The sequence below is a fragment of the Spinacia oleracea genome, chromosome 6 (assembly GCF_020520425.1).
Source record: "Spinacia oleracea cultivar Varoflay chromosome 6, BTI_SOV_V1, whole genome shotgun sequence".
Classification (NCBI taxonomy): domain Eukaryota; kingdom Viridiplantae; phylum Streptophyta; class Magnoliopsida; order Caryophyllales; family Amaranthaceae; genus Spinacia; species Spinacia oleracea.
Window position 1 is genome coordinate 145,693,767 of NC_079492.1, and position 16,220 is coordinate 145,709,986.

The following is a 16,220-nucleotide window of genomic DNA, read 5'->3' on the forward strand; positions in this document are numbered from 1 at the left end:
CATGATGTATCATCTCATCTCTTATTTGATAACAAAAATTGAATATCATCTTTCAAAAAGCTTGATTATAAGCTAATTAATATAACCAAGCATTTGCATTTTTTAATCATATTTTGTTCCCATCCAAATATAAAAAATTAGAAGTTGATTAAAAGTCCTAAAGAAACGGCAGAAAAGAAGGAACCAAAACCCTTTTATGCAGAGAATAGTATCCTACACAACAACATTAAATATGTGAATTAAAACTAAAATATGCTTCAGATTTTACAATTAATTAAGGAAAACCAATTAAGAAAACAAAGTGGTGTGACAATGGGATGGGAACAAAATGGGTCACGGAATATGAGGGTGCTTGAAAATGGATATGAATGAAATAGTTAGTAGTAATGAAAAGGAAACTAAGTTGGTTTTGGTATTAGTGGTTGCTCATTCTGTTTTTTAATTAACTGGATGATGAGTCCAATTCCAACATTTTGATAAAAAAAAAAGTTATTCGTCAGCCCTTTACCCTTTATTGGACCATGCGAGACGAGAGTATCATGCTGCGTTAATGAGTCTCCGTTTGTTTCAATGGAGAACGATTTTCCATGAAAAGCGATTTTCAACGAAAATTTTAAAACAATTTTCCTTTGATTTTTTGCAAATACGGAAAACTATAGAGAAAAAAAAAATAGAAGTGGAAATGAGGGATAGTTGGGGAAAGAGAGAAGAAAACAAAAGTATAAGCGAGTAGAGAGGGAGGCATGCCATGTTTTTTCAGCGAAAATTCTACCTTGAGAAAGTTGTTTTCCGCCATAATAGCACCATGTGACATAAAAACAAAGGAAAATGAGAAAATCACTTTCTAGAAAAGTGTTTTATGTCAAAACAAATGAAGGCTAAGTGAAAATAAAGTAAACAGAACATGACCTTAATAAATCTGTCGACGGATGTCACCTTGGTACATAAAAAGAGAATATTAATGAAAAGAATAATAATTTATTCGGAAAACCGAACATATATTCTTTAATATCTCCTTTATGCGACACCTATTAATAATTTTCTAATCCATCAAACTCACTACTCCAACAAGCACCATCAATTTTTTATCTACTTGATCACTCTTAAAAAGTTTAAATATATTCCCATTTTGTAAAAAAGGGTATTTCTTGTAGTATTATCAATTTGTATTTATACTGGAATTGATAACTCACGCGGGATTCTTATTCTATTTTTCTATAACTTTAATTGGGTTTTCTCAAACAAATATCCAAGTCAATTTGTAGAAGTTTTTGGACCATTTTCTATGATACATAACATGAATAAAAGTATATTAGAATGTACTAATTGGATGATACATATATTCCATCCCATGATGGAGGATGAGTTTATAACGACTCGATCAACACCTCAATTTGTGCTGGAAGATAAGTTTGTATATTTTTGTTTATAATTATTGAAGAATTAAGATCGAATACAGATACAAGTGCCGTAAAGAGAACAGAGCCTAAAAGTCTGATCTGACTCACCAACCCGTAATACAAGTACTCCATACAATTATTCACGAGTAGTGACAGACCTGTCGACAAGTCTTTGGGTCTCATGGTGATTGGTGACTAGTGAGACAATATGTATACACGTACAACGTTACATACCTAGCTCATATTTTTTTTTTTTTTTTTAACACGAACGTTACATACCTTCTTTTTTTTTCTTTTTTTTTTTAAGGTGGACATTACATAGTCATAACCCTACTTGTGTAACTTTGTGTCCGATCCATCTAACAATATATTTTTGTGAATAATTTACAAAGCTTATATAAAAAGGTCAAAAGAGACACTCAACGTAAGTTATACAAGTATGGAAGGAGCTAGGTTTAGTGCAACAAAATGCACAATCGAGAAATTATAGGCGAGTAATTATGGTGTGAACTAGTCCTCATAGTTGTCACAAATATAGGACTTCCATTTTTTACAATAAAATGTAAATGCTTCTAATATTTTTCACACTTATTTTACCTTTCTAAAAATGGAAAATTGGCTAATAAGGAAGGAAATAAACTAGAGAAGGACCGTTAAATTTGCTGTCTTCTTAAAACTTAATTAAAAAATTGCCCTAACTAGTTATTATTATTAATATTATTGTTATAATTATTAAAAATTATTTATTATTATTATTATTATTATTATTATTATTATTATTATTATTGTTTATTGTGATTATTAAGAACCATAAATGGTGAAATCCTCACATTTTTCCTCCTTTCTATTCTCCCTTTTTCATTTTTACCACATTAATCGCCTCTTGTGCGTTTCATCTTTCTGCTAATTAATTTCCTCCTTTTCTCAAACTTTTCACAAACTTTTTTAATCTTTGAGGTAAAATTATCAACATTTTAACTTGAAGGATGAAATGATCCATGGTACTATTATCAATCCTAATGCACTGAAACGATGTGCTTTTATCGAAAAGAAGTGATTTCTTCAGAATTTTGAGGTACGTTGGTGTTACAATCAATCCATCATACTCCGTACAACACTCATTTTCCACAGATTAATTCTTTAAAATCACTAGTTCTTTTTTTTGGTGGAGAAATAAAATTTAGCTGCCCATTCGGTGTTAATTTGAGGATGAATGTGTTGTAAATCTAACAATTTTTTCTCGTATACCGGATTATTATAAATATTAGTTAGATATTAGTATCGAAAAATATCCGTAGCATGCATGATTGAAATTTTATTAAGAATTAACTCGATCTAGGACATTTGTAAAAGTGCGAATCATAATGTTCAAAAATCTATTGCCAGAAAGTTATTCATGTATGTCCGAATTATAGTTTTTGAATCACAATTATTAAGACAATAATTTTCTAGGTACAATGTACCCAATTCATTGCAATCCCTTTTTTCTTTTTTAAAATTTTAGTTTGCGAATGAGCTACAAAGGTGATACAGATAACAACGTGAAGTTTTAGATGATAGAATGTCACATTTTAAATGTGTTTGGTAGACTGTAATGGACTAATGCACTACGTAATAGATTTGTGGATAATTTTGTACGTAAGAACGTGCTAACCATTTTTTGGGCAATAAACGATCATGGTCATATTCATATAAGAGTTGGTGCACTTGGATCAAATCAAGATCAATCTAACGTAACTAGTTCCTTATCATCCTTAGTTACAATACCGCAATTTGAATTATACATTGTGCACCCTGATACACATTCATTTAGAATCTAATGAACACGGATAATGATTTCATTGTACATGTACAAGTCGAATATTTGAAATATATGTTTTTGGGTTTGAACTATATGTTCATTTGCTATTTGTTCTTTGAGTATGAATAATATGTTCTTTGTATTTGAACTATATGTTCATTTATAAACAGGGTGCACAGTAAGTATTGTGCACCCGGGTACATAAATCATATTTTGGTAACAACACAATTAACATATCATAGATAGATTAATACAATTTTACCTAATGCATTAACATCATTTCAGGATCAATGCACAAGAACACTTGAAGATTTTGGATTATTTTGATATTACTTCTTCTTATCAACAAACCAAACTCAATTAATCATAATCATAACCATAATCATAGAAAATGGCAAGGGAACATGGAGGAGGATCTCCAAAACCCCATTACCACACTGAAGCAAAACGAAAACGCCTGACTTACATATTTGCAGTAAGCAGCCTCTGTGTTCTGTTCTACATCCTCGGCGTCTGGCAAGGCAAATCACCCAGCTCTGTTGCCAACAAATTCAACCTCCAATCCAACAACAACAACAACGATTGCACAAACAACAACAACCAATCCCCTGAATTGTCAACAACAACAACAACAACAACAACAACATCAAATCTAGACTTCGAAAGCCATCACCAGTTAGAATTAAACGAAACAAACGAAGCAGAAATCAAAGAGTTTCCCCCCTGTGACATGTCATTCAGTGAGTATACACCATGCCAAGATCCAAGAAGGGGCAGGAAATTCGACCGTTATATGATGAAATACAGAGAAAGACATTGTCCTGTTAAAGAAGAGTTGATGCAGTGTCTTATACCACCTCCACCAAAGTATAAGACTCCATTTAAATGGCCTCAAAGTAGAGATATTGCTTGGTATGATAATATTCCTCATAAAGAACTTAGTATTGAGAAGGCTATTCAGAATTGGATTCAAGTTGAAGGTGATCGTTTTCGGTTTCCTGGTGGTGGTACTATGTTTCCTCGTGGTGCTGATGCTTATATTGATGATATTAATAAACTCATTCCATTGACTACTGGGAGTATTCGAACTGCTATTGATACTGGTTGTGGGGTAAGTTATTACATAAACTTCTCTTGTTTGATGTGTAGTCTTTTCTTAGCTAGCTTTTGATCTCATGATGCATTTGTGTTTTACAAGTTCTTTTGTGTTAGTTTAAGAAACAAGACCACATTGTTTACGATAAGTAAAACAGACCTTAAAGGCTCTATTATCTTCACCTTATTCTTATTGCTTCTTAGATCAGATCAGACCAGACCAGACCAGACCAGAAAAAGTAAAATACACTCGCATAAGACATTCAGATCAGACCAAACTAGAAACTCAAAAAACCTAACCAAACCATGTGAGTAGAACAAAGCCATTGACACTGGCTGTGGGGTATGTAATTACAAAAACTTCTCTTATTTCATGTATAGCCTTTCCTTAGCTAACTTTCGATCTCATAATGGACCTGTGTTTTAAGAAATTAAACCACGTACACTATTAACGATAAGTGAAACCGGTTTTAATTTACCTAAAGGCCTTGTTCTCTTACATGGTCTGGTTTTCTAGTTTATGGTATGCTTTGATCTGGTTTGGTCCGAATGTTTTCTATGTGTGATTTTTGCTTTTTGTGGTCTGCACTGAATGTTTTTCATGAGTGATTTTTGCTTTTTCTGGTCTGGTTTGGTTTGATCTAACTTTTTCTAATAAGCAATAAGAATAAGGTGAAGAGAACAAAGCCTAAGAACAACAAACACGTGTAGTTTATCTAGTTTCTGTCATTTTTCGATTCTTCTGTTTCTGTTTTCAGACATCTGAAAACTGAAACCAGTATATACGTAAACATTCATTGATTACCACCTTTCTTAAACAAACTTCAGATTCAAAGCAACACTATTAGCAATAAGGAATGCAATCTAGCTAAGCTGAGTGACTAATTGATTCCCACTTCCTTAAAAAAGTGTATACATATTATACAACAGCTTGAATCATTTATTTATTTGTTGGATGATGAAGGTTGCAAGTTGGGGAGCTTACTTATTAAAGAGAGACATTGTTTCAATGTCTTTTGCACCACGAGACACACATGAAGCTCAAGTGCAGTTTGCTTTGGAGAGAGGAGTTCCTGCTATGATTGGCATCATGGCTTCCCAGAGGCTTCCTTATCCTGCAAGGGCTTTCGACATGGCTCACTGTTCCCGTTGTTTGATACCCTGGAACAAAAACGGTATGTTTTTTTCTTAAAATCATCAAAAAATTGAAGAAAACAGTAGATAATAGCAGTACATGCAGTTGTTTGATTGACAATAACACAAGTTAAAATTACAATGAAGTATGGCAAAAACTGACCAGACCCCAGAATGACCTAAAACACTAGGTCTTGAACAAGATTTTGTGACCTGTAACCCGATTTTATCCGAATCGGAGCAACCAAAAAGTAATGGGCCAAAACCCAATTTGAACATGTTTTTGACCCGACTGATTAAAAATCATAGTATTTATAGTAGATCATGAAGAATTTTAAGTATAGCAAACACGTTGTTGTTAATATTGTTGGGTGTAATATGATTTTAATTTGAATTATACGTCATTTTATAGTTGAATTTGTTTAAATATAAACTTGTGTAGGAAAAATTTGTTAATTTGTGCCCATATATTTATTACCTAATTAATGAAAATACAATACGTGTTTAAACTCTTTCAACCCTGGGTTGACCCGAACTCGAAAGTTTTGGGTCTTGAACAAGCATTTGTAAACCTGAACCCGAACAATGTTTTTCAACCCGACCAACCCGTTTGACAGATCTATATGTGATTGATATGTGTATTTAAACCTCTGCAGATGGATTGTATCTGATGGAAGTGGATAGAGTGCTAAGGCCAGGAGGTTACTGGATTCTTTCCGGACCTCCAATCCGCTGGAAAAAATACTGGAGAGGTTGGGAAAGAACTCAGGAAGATCTCAAACAAGAACAAGATTCAATCGAAGATGTTGCAAACCGTTTATGCTGGAAAAAGGTCATTGAACAGGGTGATCTTTCCATTTGGCAGAAACCCTTTAATCACATTGAATGTATAAAGAGCAAGAAAACTCATCCAACCCCACATATTTGCAAATCAGACAACACAGATGCTGCATGGTATTACTCTAAATTACAGTTTCTATCTTTCATCCTAAGTTTACTCCTGAAATAATTCTAACTTTTTCCTGGTTTGTCAATGGAAAAAGGTACAAAGATTTAGAGGCTTGCATAGCACCATTGCCAGAAGTAAGCAACTCAAATGAAGTAGCAGGTGGAGCTCTTGAAAAATGGCCTGAACGCGCACTCGCTGTACCTCCTAGAATAAGCAGCAATTCTGTTCCTGGAATTTCTGCTGATAAATTCAGAGAAGACAATGATTTGTGGAAGGATAGAGTTGCATATTATAAGAGGATTGTTCCTCCTCTACCACAAGGAAGGTATCGTAATGTGATGGATATGAATGCATACATGGGTGGTTTTGCAGCAGCTGTTGTTAAGTATCCTGTTTGGGTTATGAATGTGGTTCCTGCAAATTCTAATCCTGATACTCTTGGTGTGATTTATGAGCGCGGTTTTATTGGAACGTACCATGATTGGTGTGAAGCGTTCTCTTCGTATCCAAGAACTTATGATCTTATTCATGCTGGTGGTGTTTTCAGCATCTACCAGGACAGGTAATCAATCCCTCCCTTACTTAGTACTAATGAATTCGGGGGCTGTTTGGTTGGGGTATTCAAGAAAGGGAAGGGAATGAGCAGGATTCATTTCCTTTGTTATTGTTTGGAACACCATTTCAATCATTCCCTTTACCCTCTCTATTCCCCAAACTCCTCCACCTTGATTCCACCCAATGGTTTTGTATTCCCTTTCCCCAGGTAGTCTGAAAGGGAGTTTGGAGTCAGACTCTTGAAATAATTTGGTAAAAGACTTTGACAACTGTGGACGTGAGTTTGAAAATCCAAGACTTACTCAAGACTCGACTCTACTTATGTTTTTTTCTCCAACCAAATTAAAAAATCATGCCACGTCATCAAACTTTTTCCTATTTAATAATAGGGAGAGTCTTGTGTGAGTCTGAATAATGAAAAAGTACGTAAAAATAAGTGGAAAGCTAATGTGACAAATCTAGAGTATGAGAGATAAACTCACCCTTATAGCACTGGAAAACAATTGCCTACCACATAGACTCTCAGTACATGCAGCCGACCCAATCTCTTTGTGTATTAGCCTATGCTTTTGTTGTTCTTATAGAAACTTTTTTTTTGCTAAGCAATGTTTTTTGTTTTGGTTTCGAAGGTGTGATATTACCTACATTTTGCTCGAGATGGATAGACTGCTAAGGCCGGAAGGAACAGTGATATTCCGAGACACAGTAGAAGTTCTGGTGAAGATTCAAGCAATCACCAAGAGAATGAAGTGGAAAAGCCATATTGCAGATCATGAAAGTGGCCCCTTCAACCCTGAGAAAATTCTGGTTGCTGTCAAAACATACTGGACAGGCGGCGATGCACCTGAGAAAAACAGCTAAAGATTAATTAGTTCATAAACAAAAAAAATTAACAGTGGCAATTAATCTTAGATAGACAATATCAGGGTATTAAAAACTATAGGATTCCTGATTAATCAATCTTGTTGCATGATGTTGTTTCACATTGAGTAAGTCAGTGGAAACAGATCAGAGTAGAGTTAGACTATTCCAATTAACCTCAGGTGAAAGCATTAGTAAATGCTCACTTTTTGGATTTGTTGGTTTATTGTTAAGCAAATTTTGGTTGCTTCTTTATTAGTAACATTCACCATGTCAAATATACCTTATTTCTTCAGGGCGCGTCCTGATTTGTCCTTGCAGTACCCTTTGAGAAATGTGTATCATACTTATCATTCATGCTTGGTGTATAATCGTCATGTTTCTTCACACCCTAAACGAAAAGAAATTATACTTAAAAATTAAATCGTAACAATTGCTTGAAATAAGAAAAATAAAATAGTCTTGTTTGTATCTTGCAAAGTACAACCGGTTGTATAATAAAAATTGTCTTATTATTTGTGATTGTCTTGCAAAGTACAACCGGTTGTATACTAAAAATTGTCCCCTTTTTTTTTTTTTTTTTTTTCTAATCTTTGATTCTTTGTTTGACTACAATTAAACAAAAACTCCCTTTCTTGTACTAAATATTTCCTTTGTTTTGACTGCTCTAATTAAACAAGAACCATCTTTCTTGCACTAAACATTTTTTCTCAGGGAAGTAATGCAAAGAACACTCTTCAGAGCACTTGAAAATCACTTCCAAAATTACAATCTTTTTCTTCTTTCTCCCTCCTCTACCTCTAAAACCCCAATCAGCTTTACCCGTAGAAACCATACTCATGATACTGGAGTGGAATTTTCTGGGGTTCGCGAAACAATCAGATGGGAAACCAACCCAGATGGTTTTACATTGGTACAGATGATTCGAAACTGTATCAATCATAGATATGTTTCTCATGGAAAACAGCTTCACTGTTATGCTTTGCAATCTGGGTTTGCTTCAAATGTCTACGTTAATACAGCTTTGGTTAGCTTTTATGCCAAAGTTGTGTCTTTGGATGATGCACACAAACTGTTTGATGAAATGTCTCAACCAAATGTTGTCTCTTGGAATTCTATAATTTCTGGGTATGTACATTCTGGGAATTTGTATAAAGCTCTATCACTCTTCCTTGAGCTTAATCAATCTGACCTCCTACCTGATGCATACTCTTTTACTTCTGCATTAGCTGCGTGTGGTCAGTTGAGTTTGCTGCTATTAGGAATGTCCATACACTCGAGAATAATTCTTTATGGACTAGAATCAAGTGTTGTTGTGGCAAATTGTTTGATTGATATGTACGGGAAATGCAGTTCTGACGATGGTGCAATTCATGTGTTCAATGAGTTGAAATACAAGGATGTAATTTCATGGAATACAGTTATTGCAGCGTGTGCCAGAAATCGAAGGCTAGAACTAGCATCTGACTACTTTTATCAGATGCCTTACCCTGATACCGTCACATATAATGAAATGATTAATGGTATTTCACAGTTTGGCGACATAGATGAAGCTATTAAGATATTGAAGAGCATGCCAAACCCGAATTCATCATCATGGAACGCGATTATATCAGGATACGTGGTAAAAAACAGAGCATGGGAAGCTCTTAATTTTTTCACTCAAATGAAAGCAAGATCAGTAGTTATGGATGAATTTACATATTCAAGCATTTTGAGTGGGATTGCGTGTATTTCAGCTCTACGGTGGGGTACATTACTCCATTGTTGTGTTATTAAACAAGGTTTGGTTACTTCGATGATGATCGGGAGTGCACTAGTAGACATGTACTCGAAATGTGGGCAGGTAAAAGATGCAGAAATGTTGTTTCAGTTCATGCCCAGAAAAAACATTGTTACTTGGAATGCATTAATATCTGGTCTTGCAAATAATGGGGAATCACACAAGGTAGTTCAATATTTCGAGGAGTTGAAAGATGCAAAGGGATTGAAACCCGATGATATCACTTTCGTGAATGTTTTGGCAGCTTGTTCGCAATGTCAAATGCCATTGGAGAGAGCTTACGAGTATTTGATCTCCATGAACGATGATTATGGAATTAAACCAAAGCCTAATCATCTAGCTTCTATTATTAGACTTATGGGACACCATGGACAGCTATGTAAAGCTGAAAGTATGATTTATGAATTAGGGTTTGGGTCATGCCCGTCTGTTTGGCGGGCTTTGCTTGGTGCTTGTGGAGCTTGTGGGGATTTGGATGTTGCCAAGGTTGCAGCTGCAAAGTTGAGAAGATTAGAGGATAATGAGGTCGGGTATGTAATTTTGTCGAACATAAACAAAGATCGAGGCAATTGGGTTGATGCAACTGCTGTTTGGGATCTGATGAGAGATGAAGGGGTGGTAAAAGAAGCTGGCTTTAGTCGAATATAGAAGGGAGAAAGTTCAAACAAAGACAGAGTAACGAGAAGCTGAGAAATGTGTTCCTTGTGATAATGCACCGGATTTTTACGCTTTGGTGGTGTATTTTTTATGTGAATCTGTGATGGAAGATGAGAACTCCCAAATTTTGTTCCTTGTTACATTAATTCTGTTAGGGGGCGTTTGGTTGGTGGTATTCAGGAAAGTGAAAGGGAAAAGGAATCAACACCTCTCATTCCCTTTGTTGTTCTTTGTTTGTCCATTTCAATCATTCCCTTTATCCCTCTCATTCCCCAATTTTCCTCTACCATGATTCTCCACCCCCCTAGGGTATCATTCTTACCCCCAAACTCCTCTTCAACTCATCTTCCTTGACCAACATTGACCAACTTATACACCACACCACCACCCATCTCCAACACTACAACCACCCCGAAATCAACCAACCACAACCACAAGCAACCACCCTAAAAACAACCACCACCCACAATCGCCCCGAAACCAGCCACCACCACCCACAACCTCCCCGAAACCAACCACCACCACCCGCAACCACCCCGAAACCAACCACCACCACCCGCAACAACCCCGAAACAAACCACCACCACCCGTCATCAAAACCAAAGGGAGGAGAGAAAAGGAGAGAGAACGTGGCGGTGGGCGGAGGGAGAAGGAGAAATAAGGGTCGCGATAGGAGGGAGATGGAGAGTGAAGGACGGCGGGAGGAGGAAGAAACGACGGCGACAGAAGGATGGAGAAACCGCAGAGGCTGGAGGAGGGAGAAACGACGTCGGCGCAAAGAGGGAGAAACGGCAGAGGTTGGAGGAGGGATAAACGACACCTGCGGGAGGAGGGAGAAATAGCAGCGGCGGGAGGAAATTGACGGCGGCAGGAGGAGGGAGAAAGAGAGAGAAGGAGAAGAAGGAGGGAGAAAAGTGAAGGGAATGAAATCTCACCCAAACAACTTAGCAAATCAAAGGGTTTTTCATTCCTTTCCCCTTCTTTCCTTTTGTTGATTCCATTCCGTTTACCCTGTTCAAACCAAACGTCCCCTTAGGATTTAGGAGTGGTCTCAGCCTGAAGGGCACGTTTAAGGATCAAGCAAAGAGACAGTGAGGGAAACTCATTAAAGATGGATGTGGGCCGTGTGAGCCGGGCCGGTCCCAGGCCCCTGACACAAAAAAAAAAGCCCGGCCTAGCCTGAGCACAAAATCGTGGCCCGTGATTTTTGGAAAATTCACGACAAGGGTCCGAAGTTGATTTGCACTGAAGAAAATGCTGGAGCTCTACAAATAGTTAGACTTGTGACTTGTGAGAGTGAAATGAACCGTGGGTTTGAACTACGAGCAGAAGTCTGCAAGAGGAGAATGAAATGAAGTTCTCTATTTGAAAGATGAATTGGGTTTGTTTAGAAAAACAACTGTGATGGATGGAAAGAGTGACTTCAAAATATTTCTCCAGATGAAAGAATAATGTAATTTCTTAACAAGGTTAAAACATCTATCTATCAAAATTCTTACTTTCTCTTCATCTAAAAGCCAATTCTAGTTTTGAACAAGGACATATTGGTAAATAGACTAACTTGGAAATTAATGGTACAGCATTTGCTGCAATGGGGAGACACAGAGACAAGGCAAAAACTAAAAAATAAAAATGCAAGAATGCCAAATTATTCCAGTGGTTAAACTTTCAAAAGTAAGTACCTTTACATCCAATATTTGATCAGCAAAGAAATTCAATGATGCTGATTAGAGGATTTGTACAGTTTACATTTAACTTTTTTGGTAGCAAAGAGTTGTTTTTCCAATCAAATGCAGACAGCTTCTGGAATTAGCGATGATCTGCTAACAGTCACCTGGGTACGGACAGACCAAGCTCTAGAGCAAACAGAAAATAAATATTGATCAGAAACTGCTATGAGAAGTAGCACTTCAATATCACTAATTATGATTGAATATGGTCTTTTGACTTAAATCCGGTAAGCTGTTGTCATAAAGAAGAAAAAAAGTTTCATCTGCACTGCTACAGATTTGCTCCAAAAGAATGTACAGATATGACTTTTGCATCAGACATACTATATTGGTAAATCAATATAGCTAAGGAACATGGAAGCACTGGTGAATTGAGCAACCTCCACACCTCTCACGTACCATCAATTTCATCTGGGGAAAATAAGCAGGTATGTCACTACAACATCCTCATGGATCTAAGATCAGTTACTAACAGTGAAACAATATTTCAACTATTACAGTTATTCTCTCACTAAATTACTAAGAGAATTCATTTTGAACTATTAAGCTAAGTAGTGCATTAGTGTTGGGGGATTAAAGACCGGTTGTTTGCAGATAGGATGCAGAACAAGTTTTTAGCGTCTGAACTCTGAAGTCGAAAGGCCCATGTTCTTTTCTAATCATAATCAGAAACTAATCTTCGAGTATACCACCTAAATGTCTTTTCATCTGAGTGATCTACCCTAGATATCTCAAAAGAACCCAAGGCATATTGGTCACACAACAAAACCAGTGTGGCAACAACCTTTTCATTGTTCATGCCTAAGACACAACTGTGAGTTTCACTCATCTAGTTCACAACCACTCAATAGATTTTCAGCCAAATGGTAATGAGACAGGTATAAAATCAGGAGTGGATAAAGTTCAACCATCAAAACACTGTACTACTAATTCTTTTTCAACAGCTCTAAAAATGAGCTATTACAAAATAGAATGGGGTGTATTGTTATATAAAAATGACATACAATGTCTCCCTTAAAAACATTCGTGATTTCATACTTGAGAATGACGCGAGGGTTCATGATTGGCAGGTTCCATGACCATATATTTCTTTCAAGCATATTGATATTATGTGCCTGCAGGAACCAAATACCCTAGTCAGCTTGACATTTGACACTTGAGTCACTTGACACATGAATATCCCCCACCCATCTCATTTAACACTTCTCTCTTCAAACAAAAAGTAATATTCACAGGCTTGAAAGTCTGAAGCTAAACCCAAAAGGATCTAATTGTCCAGATATGTAACCTACACTTTCTCATAACTTGGTAAAAGGAAATGGAAAAATTACTTAACAAGAATTCACATGGCACGGCATTTTTGCTGCAGTAAACAATGATGCTGCCTACAAATTGCAGTCTTTAGTCGTTATTTCCTCTCGTCTATATAATTCTCAATCCCAATAATAAAAATGCTTCTTGCATTTAGATTCTAACAATGTATCATAGTAATGCACATTCAATGAACAAAACCACAAGAAACAATTGTACACACCAAATTCAGTCTTTCATTAGAAAACCTATAAGCAATAACACATTAACACTACACCTTGAATACGCCCCATTTATCCAATGCGACGGTTGAACCCCTAACATGATATTAAGCTTAGGAACAGCTGGTTTCTTTCTATAGAATAGGGGATGTGACAGGGTTGCACCACTAACATATGGTTTGGCCAATCTATGATAAACTGCCACTACATATAAGTTATATAACCTTCTTATCTCAAACATTATCATCCACGCCATAACCAATAAGGTAAACTAAGCTGGAATCAAAACGTTCTCAACTCTGATCTAATTCATTTCATATCTAAATTCAACAATTCTAAGAATGATTATTTATAGAAATCAAGGAAAACCTAAACATGAATTGAATTTATAATAGTATCAAATTATCAATTAATCACACAATCAATCAAATGCAAAATGGACAAACCTAAAAATAAGAATATTAGAGGTCGGGAGAGGTACGGCAGAGTGTACCCTGTGAGAGAGCTCTGGCACTCCTGGAAGTCGTACTTAAGCATGACGTCAGCCTCGCCACTGATACGGCGCTGTGCAGCGGCAGCAGCGACTGCGCTCCTCCCAACTCCTTCGGCAATCTTTCAACGAAAAGAAAAACGAAAAATCAAATTAGATGAGATAAAAAAAAAAATAGAAAAATCAAATCGAAATCAATGTGAAATTAGGAGAGGGAAAGAGACCTTGAGAAGCTGAATCGAGGAAGAGGTGAGGAAGTGGATCTAGGAAGAGGAGATGCAGCGGGTTTTGGGGAAGACGATGCAGATTTAGCAGCGTTTTTAATGGAGGATTTAAGAGAAGATAATGACGCTCTGTTCATGAATCTGCCGCATTTTGACGCCATTGATGGATATAATTTTTTCTAGATCGAATTGACTTTGAGTGGAGGTGATAACTGATAATGGAGAATTGTTTTGTTTCTTGGTGGTGAGAGAAAAGAGGGGTTTAGGGTTTAGTGGTTGTTTTTTTTCTTTTTTTTAAGTTTTGTTAGGTGGGCTTAGTTAAGCTGAATAATCCGTTCGCTTGGTTGGTTTCAAATGTAACCATGGGCTTGAAGATAGACTAAAAAGTCTACAAATTTACGACTTAAGGTTCAGTAAGAGTCAGCTAGCTTAGTTGGTTAAAGACTTTGAATTATATGGCCATATGGGTGATATAATTACTTCTCCGAACTCAAGACCTAGAATCTATAGCAAGTACTCCAAATATCATTTGTCTTTGTTGCTCCTCCTGCAATAAAAGAAATTACCCAAAATTGTTAGAAATTATTTAGCTTTGATATGATGTGTGATGAACTTTTTTTTATTTTTCTTTTTAAGGTAAGATGAAGTGTCCTGATGGGTTAGAATTGTCCGGGTTAGCAAGATAGAAAGTTTAAGAGTGGGGGATGGTAAAGGAAACTCTCCCTCAAAGTGCCCCTGCCCCTGATGGAGATTGAACCCCCCTCCCTTTTGGTTGGAAGGTGGAATCCTTTGCATTAAGCCAAGTTATTGATTCATAATGATAATGCACTTCTACTCCCCAATACAATGAATGACGTGTGATTGTCTTCGAGATGGAGATGTGATTTATCGTATCTAAATAATGTTTTGGGGAAAAAAATGTAAGGGTACTTGAGTTTATCCCAAATCGTAAGGTGAGTCTCGAGTCTAAGTCTTGAGATTTTATAGTAAAAGACTACAACAAATCTTGGAGTGAATTTGAAAATCCAAAACTCATTCAACACTCACTTAAAACTTCATTTTCTCAGGGATAAGTTGATGTGGCGGAGTCTGAAAAATAAACTCACCCTAAGTAAGTGTGAAGACCATATGAGAAAAATATAATATAACTGAAACTGGAAACTATGGCATGCCAAAAATAGAAACTGTAACTCATTAAATTACAAAGGAAGTATTTGTGTGTGAAAATACATGAAAAAAGACTATCATCATTCTTTGGTTCTTCCATCAAATTAAAGAAAGTTTTTAGGGGAAATCATCATCACCGGCCTGTTTCATCCCGTTAATAATAACAACATACTTAATATCAATGGTCTAGATTTAAAAATTAAGCAAATTTATCGAACACTAACTTATAAATTTGGGTTTTTTCGAAAAAAGTTGTAATTAACTACTAGCTTATAAAAAAATAAAATTGAATGGCACGTAGCATATATATGGTAATTAAAGTCAATCCCGAAATTTCAATCCATCGTTCATAGTTTGGAAAAAAAGGTAGTGTTTTTTTATAAAGTAGTTTTGGACAAATTTATCTAAAGATTATACAGTACCACATATTAATTAACGAAAATAATTCGTTTAAATTATCCAGAAATACGACCTTAATTTATTAATGTTAGAATAATTCCTTGAATCGGTCAAGTCCCTTACAGTATATGTTACTAGTATTTTATGCACGCGATGCGTGCGTGAATTTTAGAAACTTTATTGTGCCTATTATTTCATGCACGCGATGCTTGCGAAATTTTACAAATTTTAGACACTAATAATCATTCGCAAAGTCCATATTTTGCGACATTGAGGTCATACAATACTCGTAGCCTTACATGACGAATTTAAAGCTATTAAAAAAAATTAACATTATTTTGATACAACTAACATATCCTATTGAAAAATCAAAATTGAAGTACATACAAAATAGTAAATATCATTTTCTTTTTTTGCTCGCAATATATTTGTTTAACCACATG

The 16,220-nt window shown here is 35.9% G+C and overlaps 4 protein-coding genes across 13 annotated transcripts; 3 read left to right on the top strand and 1 right to left on the bottom strand.

Annotated features, from left to right (window-relative positions):
• Positions 1-2,336: 2,336 nt before the first annotated feature.
• On the top strand, positions 2,337-8,115 carry LOC110795959 (probable methyltransferase PMT17). Its single transcript, XM_022001000.2, has 6 exons — positions 2,337-2,475; positions 3,487-4,312; positions 5,261-5,471; positions 6,087-6,384; positions 6,474-6,941; positions 7,564-8,115. Exons 2-6 carry the CDS (start codon positions 3,593-3,595, stop codon positions 7,793-7,795), a joined length of 1,929 nt encoding a protein of 642 aa, XP_021856692.2. The 5' UTR covers positions 2,337-2,475; positions 3,487-3,592; the 3' UTR covers positions 7,796-8,115.
• A 311-nt stretch (positions 8,116-8,426) lies between these two features.
• Positions 8,427-11,781, top strand: LOC110795910 (putative pentatricopeptide repeat-containing protein At5g47460). The gene has a single exon (XM_022000948.2). It carries the CDS (start codon positions 8,517-8,519, stop codon positions 10,224-10,226), a length of 1,710 nt encoding a protein of 569 aa, XP_021856640.2. The 5' UTR covers positions 8,427-8,516; the 3' UTR covers positions 10,227-11,781.
• On the top strand, positions 10,339-11,077 carry LOC130463679 (uncharacterized). Its single transcript, XM_056832886.1, has 2 exons — positions 10,339-10,407; positions 10,544-11,077. The coding sequence occupies exons 1-2, from the start codon at positions 10,339-10,341 to the stop codon at positions 11,075-11,077; spliced, it is 603 nt and encodes a 200-aa protein (XP_056688864.1).
• Positions 11,782-11,855: 74 nt separating the features above from the next.
• LOC110795920 (protein NONRESPONDING TO OXYLIPINS 2, mitochondrial) lies at positions 11,856-14,507 on the bottom strand. 10 transcript variants are annotated; one of them, XR_002535471.2, is made up of 4 exons: positions 14,212-14,507; positions 13,944-14,109; positions 13,004-13,080; positions 11,856-12,091 (listed from the first exon to the last, which is right to left on the bottom strand). XR_002535471.2 is itself a non-coding variant. In XM_022000983.2 (3 exons), the coding sequence occupies exons 1-3, from the start codon at positions 14,370-14,372 to the stop codon at positions 12,066-12,068; spliced, it is 306 nt and encodes a 101-aa protein (XP_021856675.1). In that variant the 5' UTR covers positions 14,373-14,507; the 3' UTR covers positions 11,856-12,065. The 10 variants fall into 10 exon arrangements, 6 of the variants coding, with proteins under 6 accessions (XP_021856675.1, XP_021856678.1, XP_021856660.1 ...); XR_002535478.2 differs by having other exon boundaries at positions 11,856-12,376; XR_008923597.1 differs by having other exon boundaries at positions 13,991-14,109; positions 14,212-14,506.
• Positions 14,508-16,220: the final 1,713 nt, after the last annotated feature.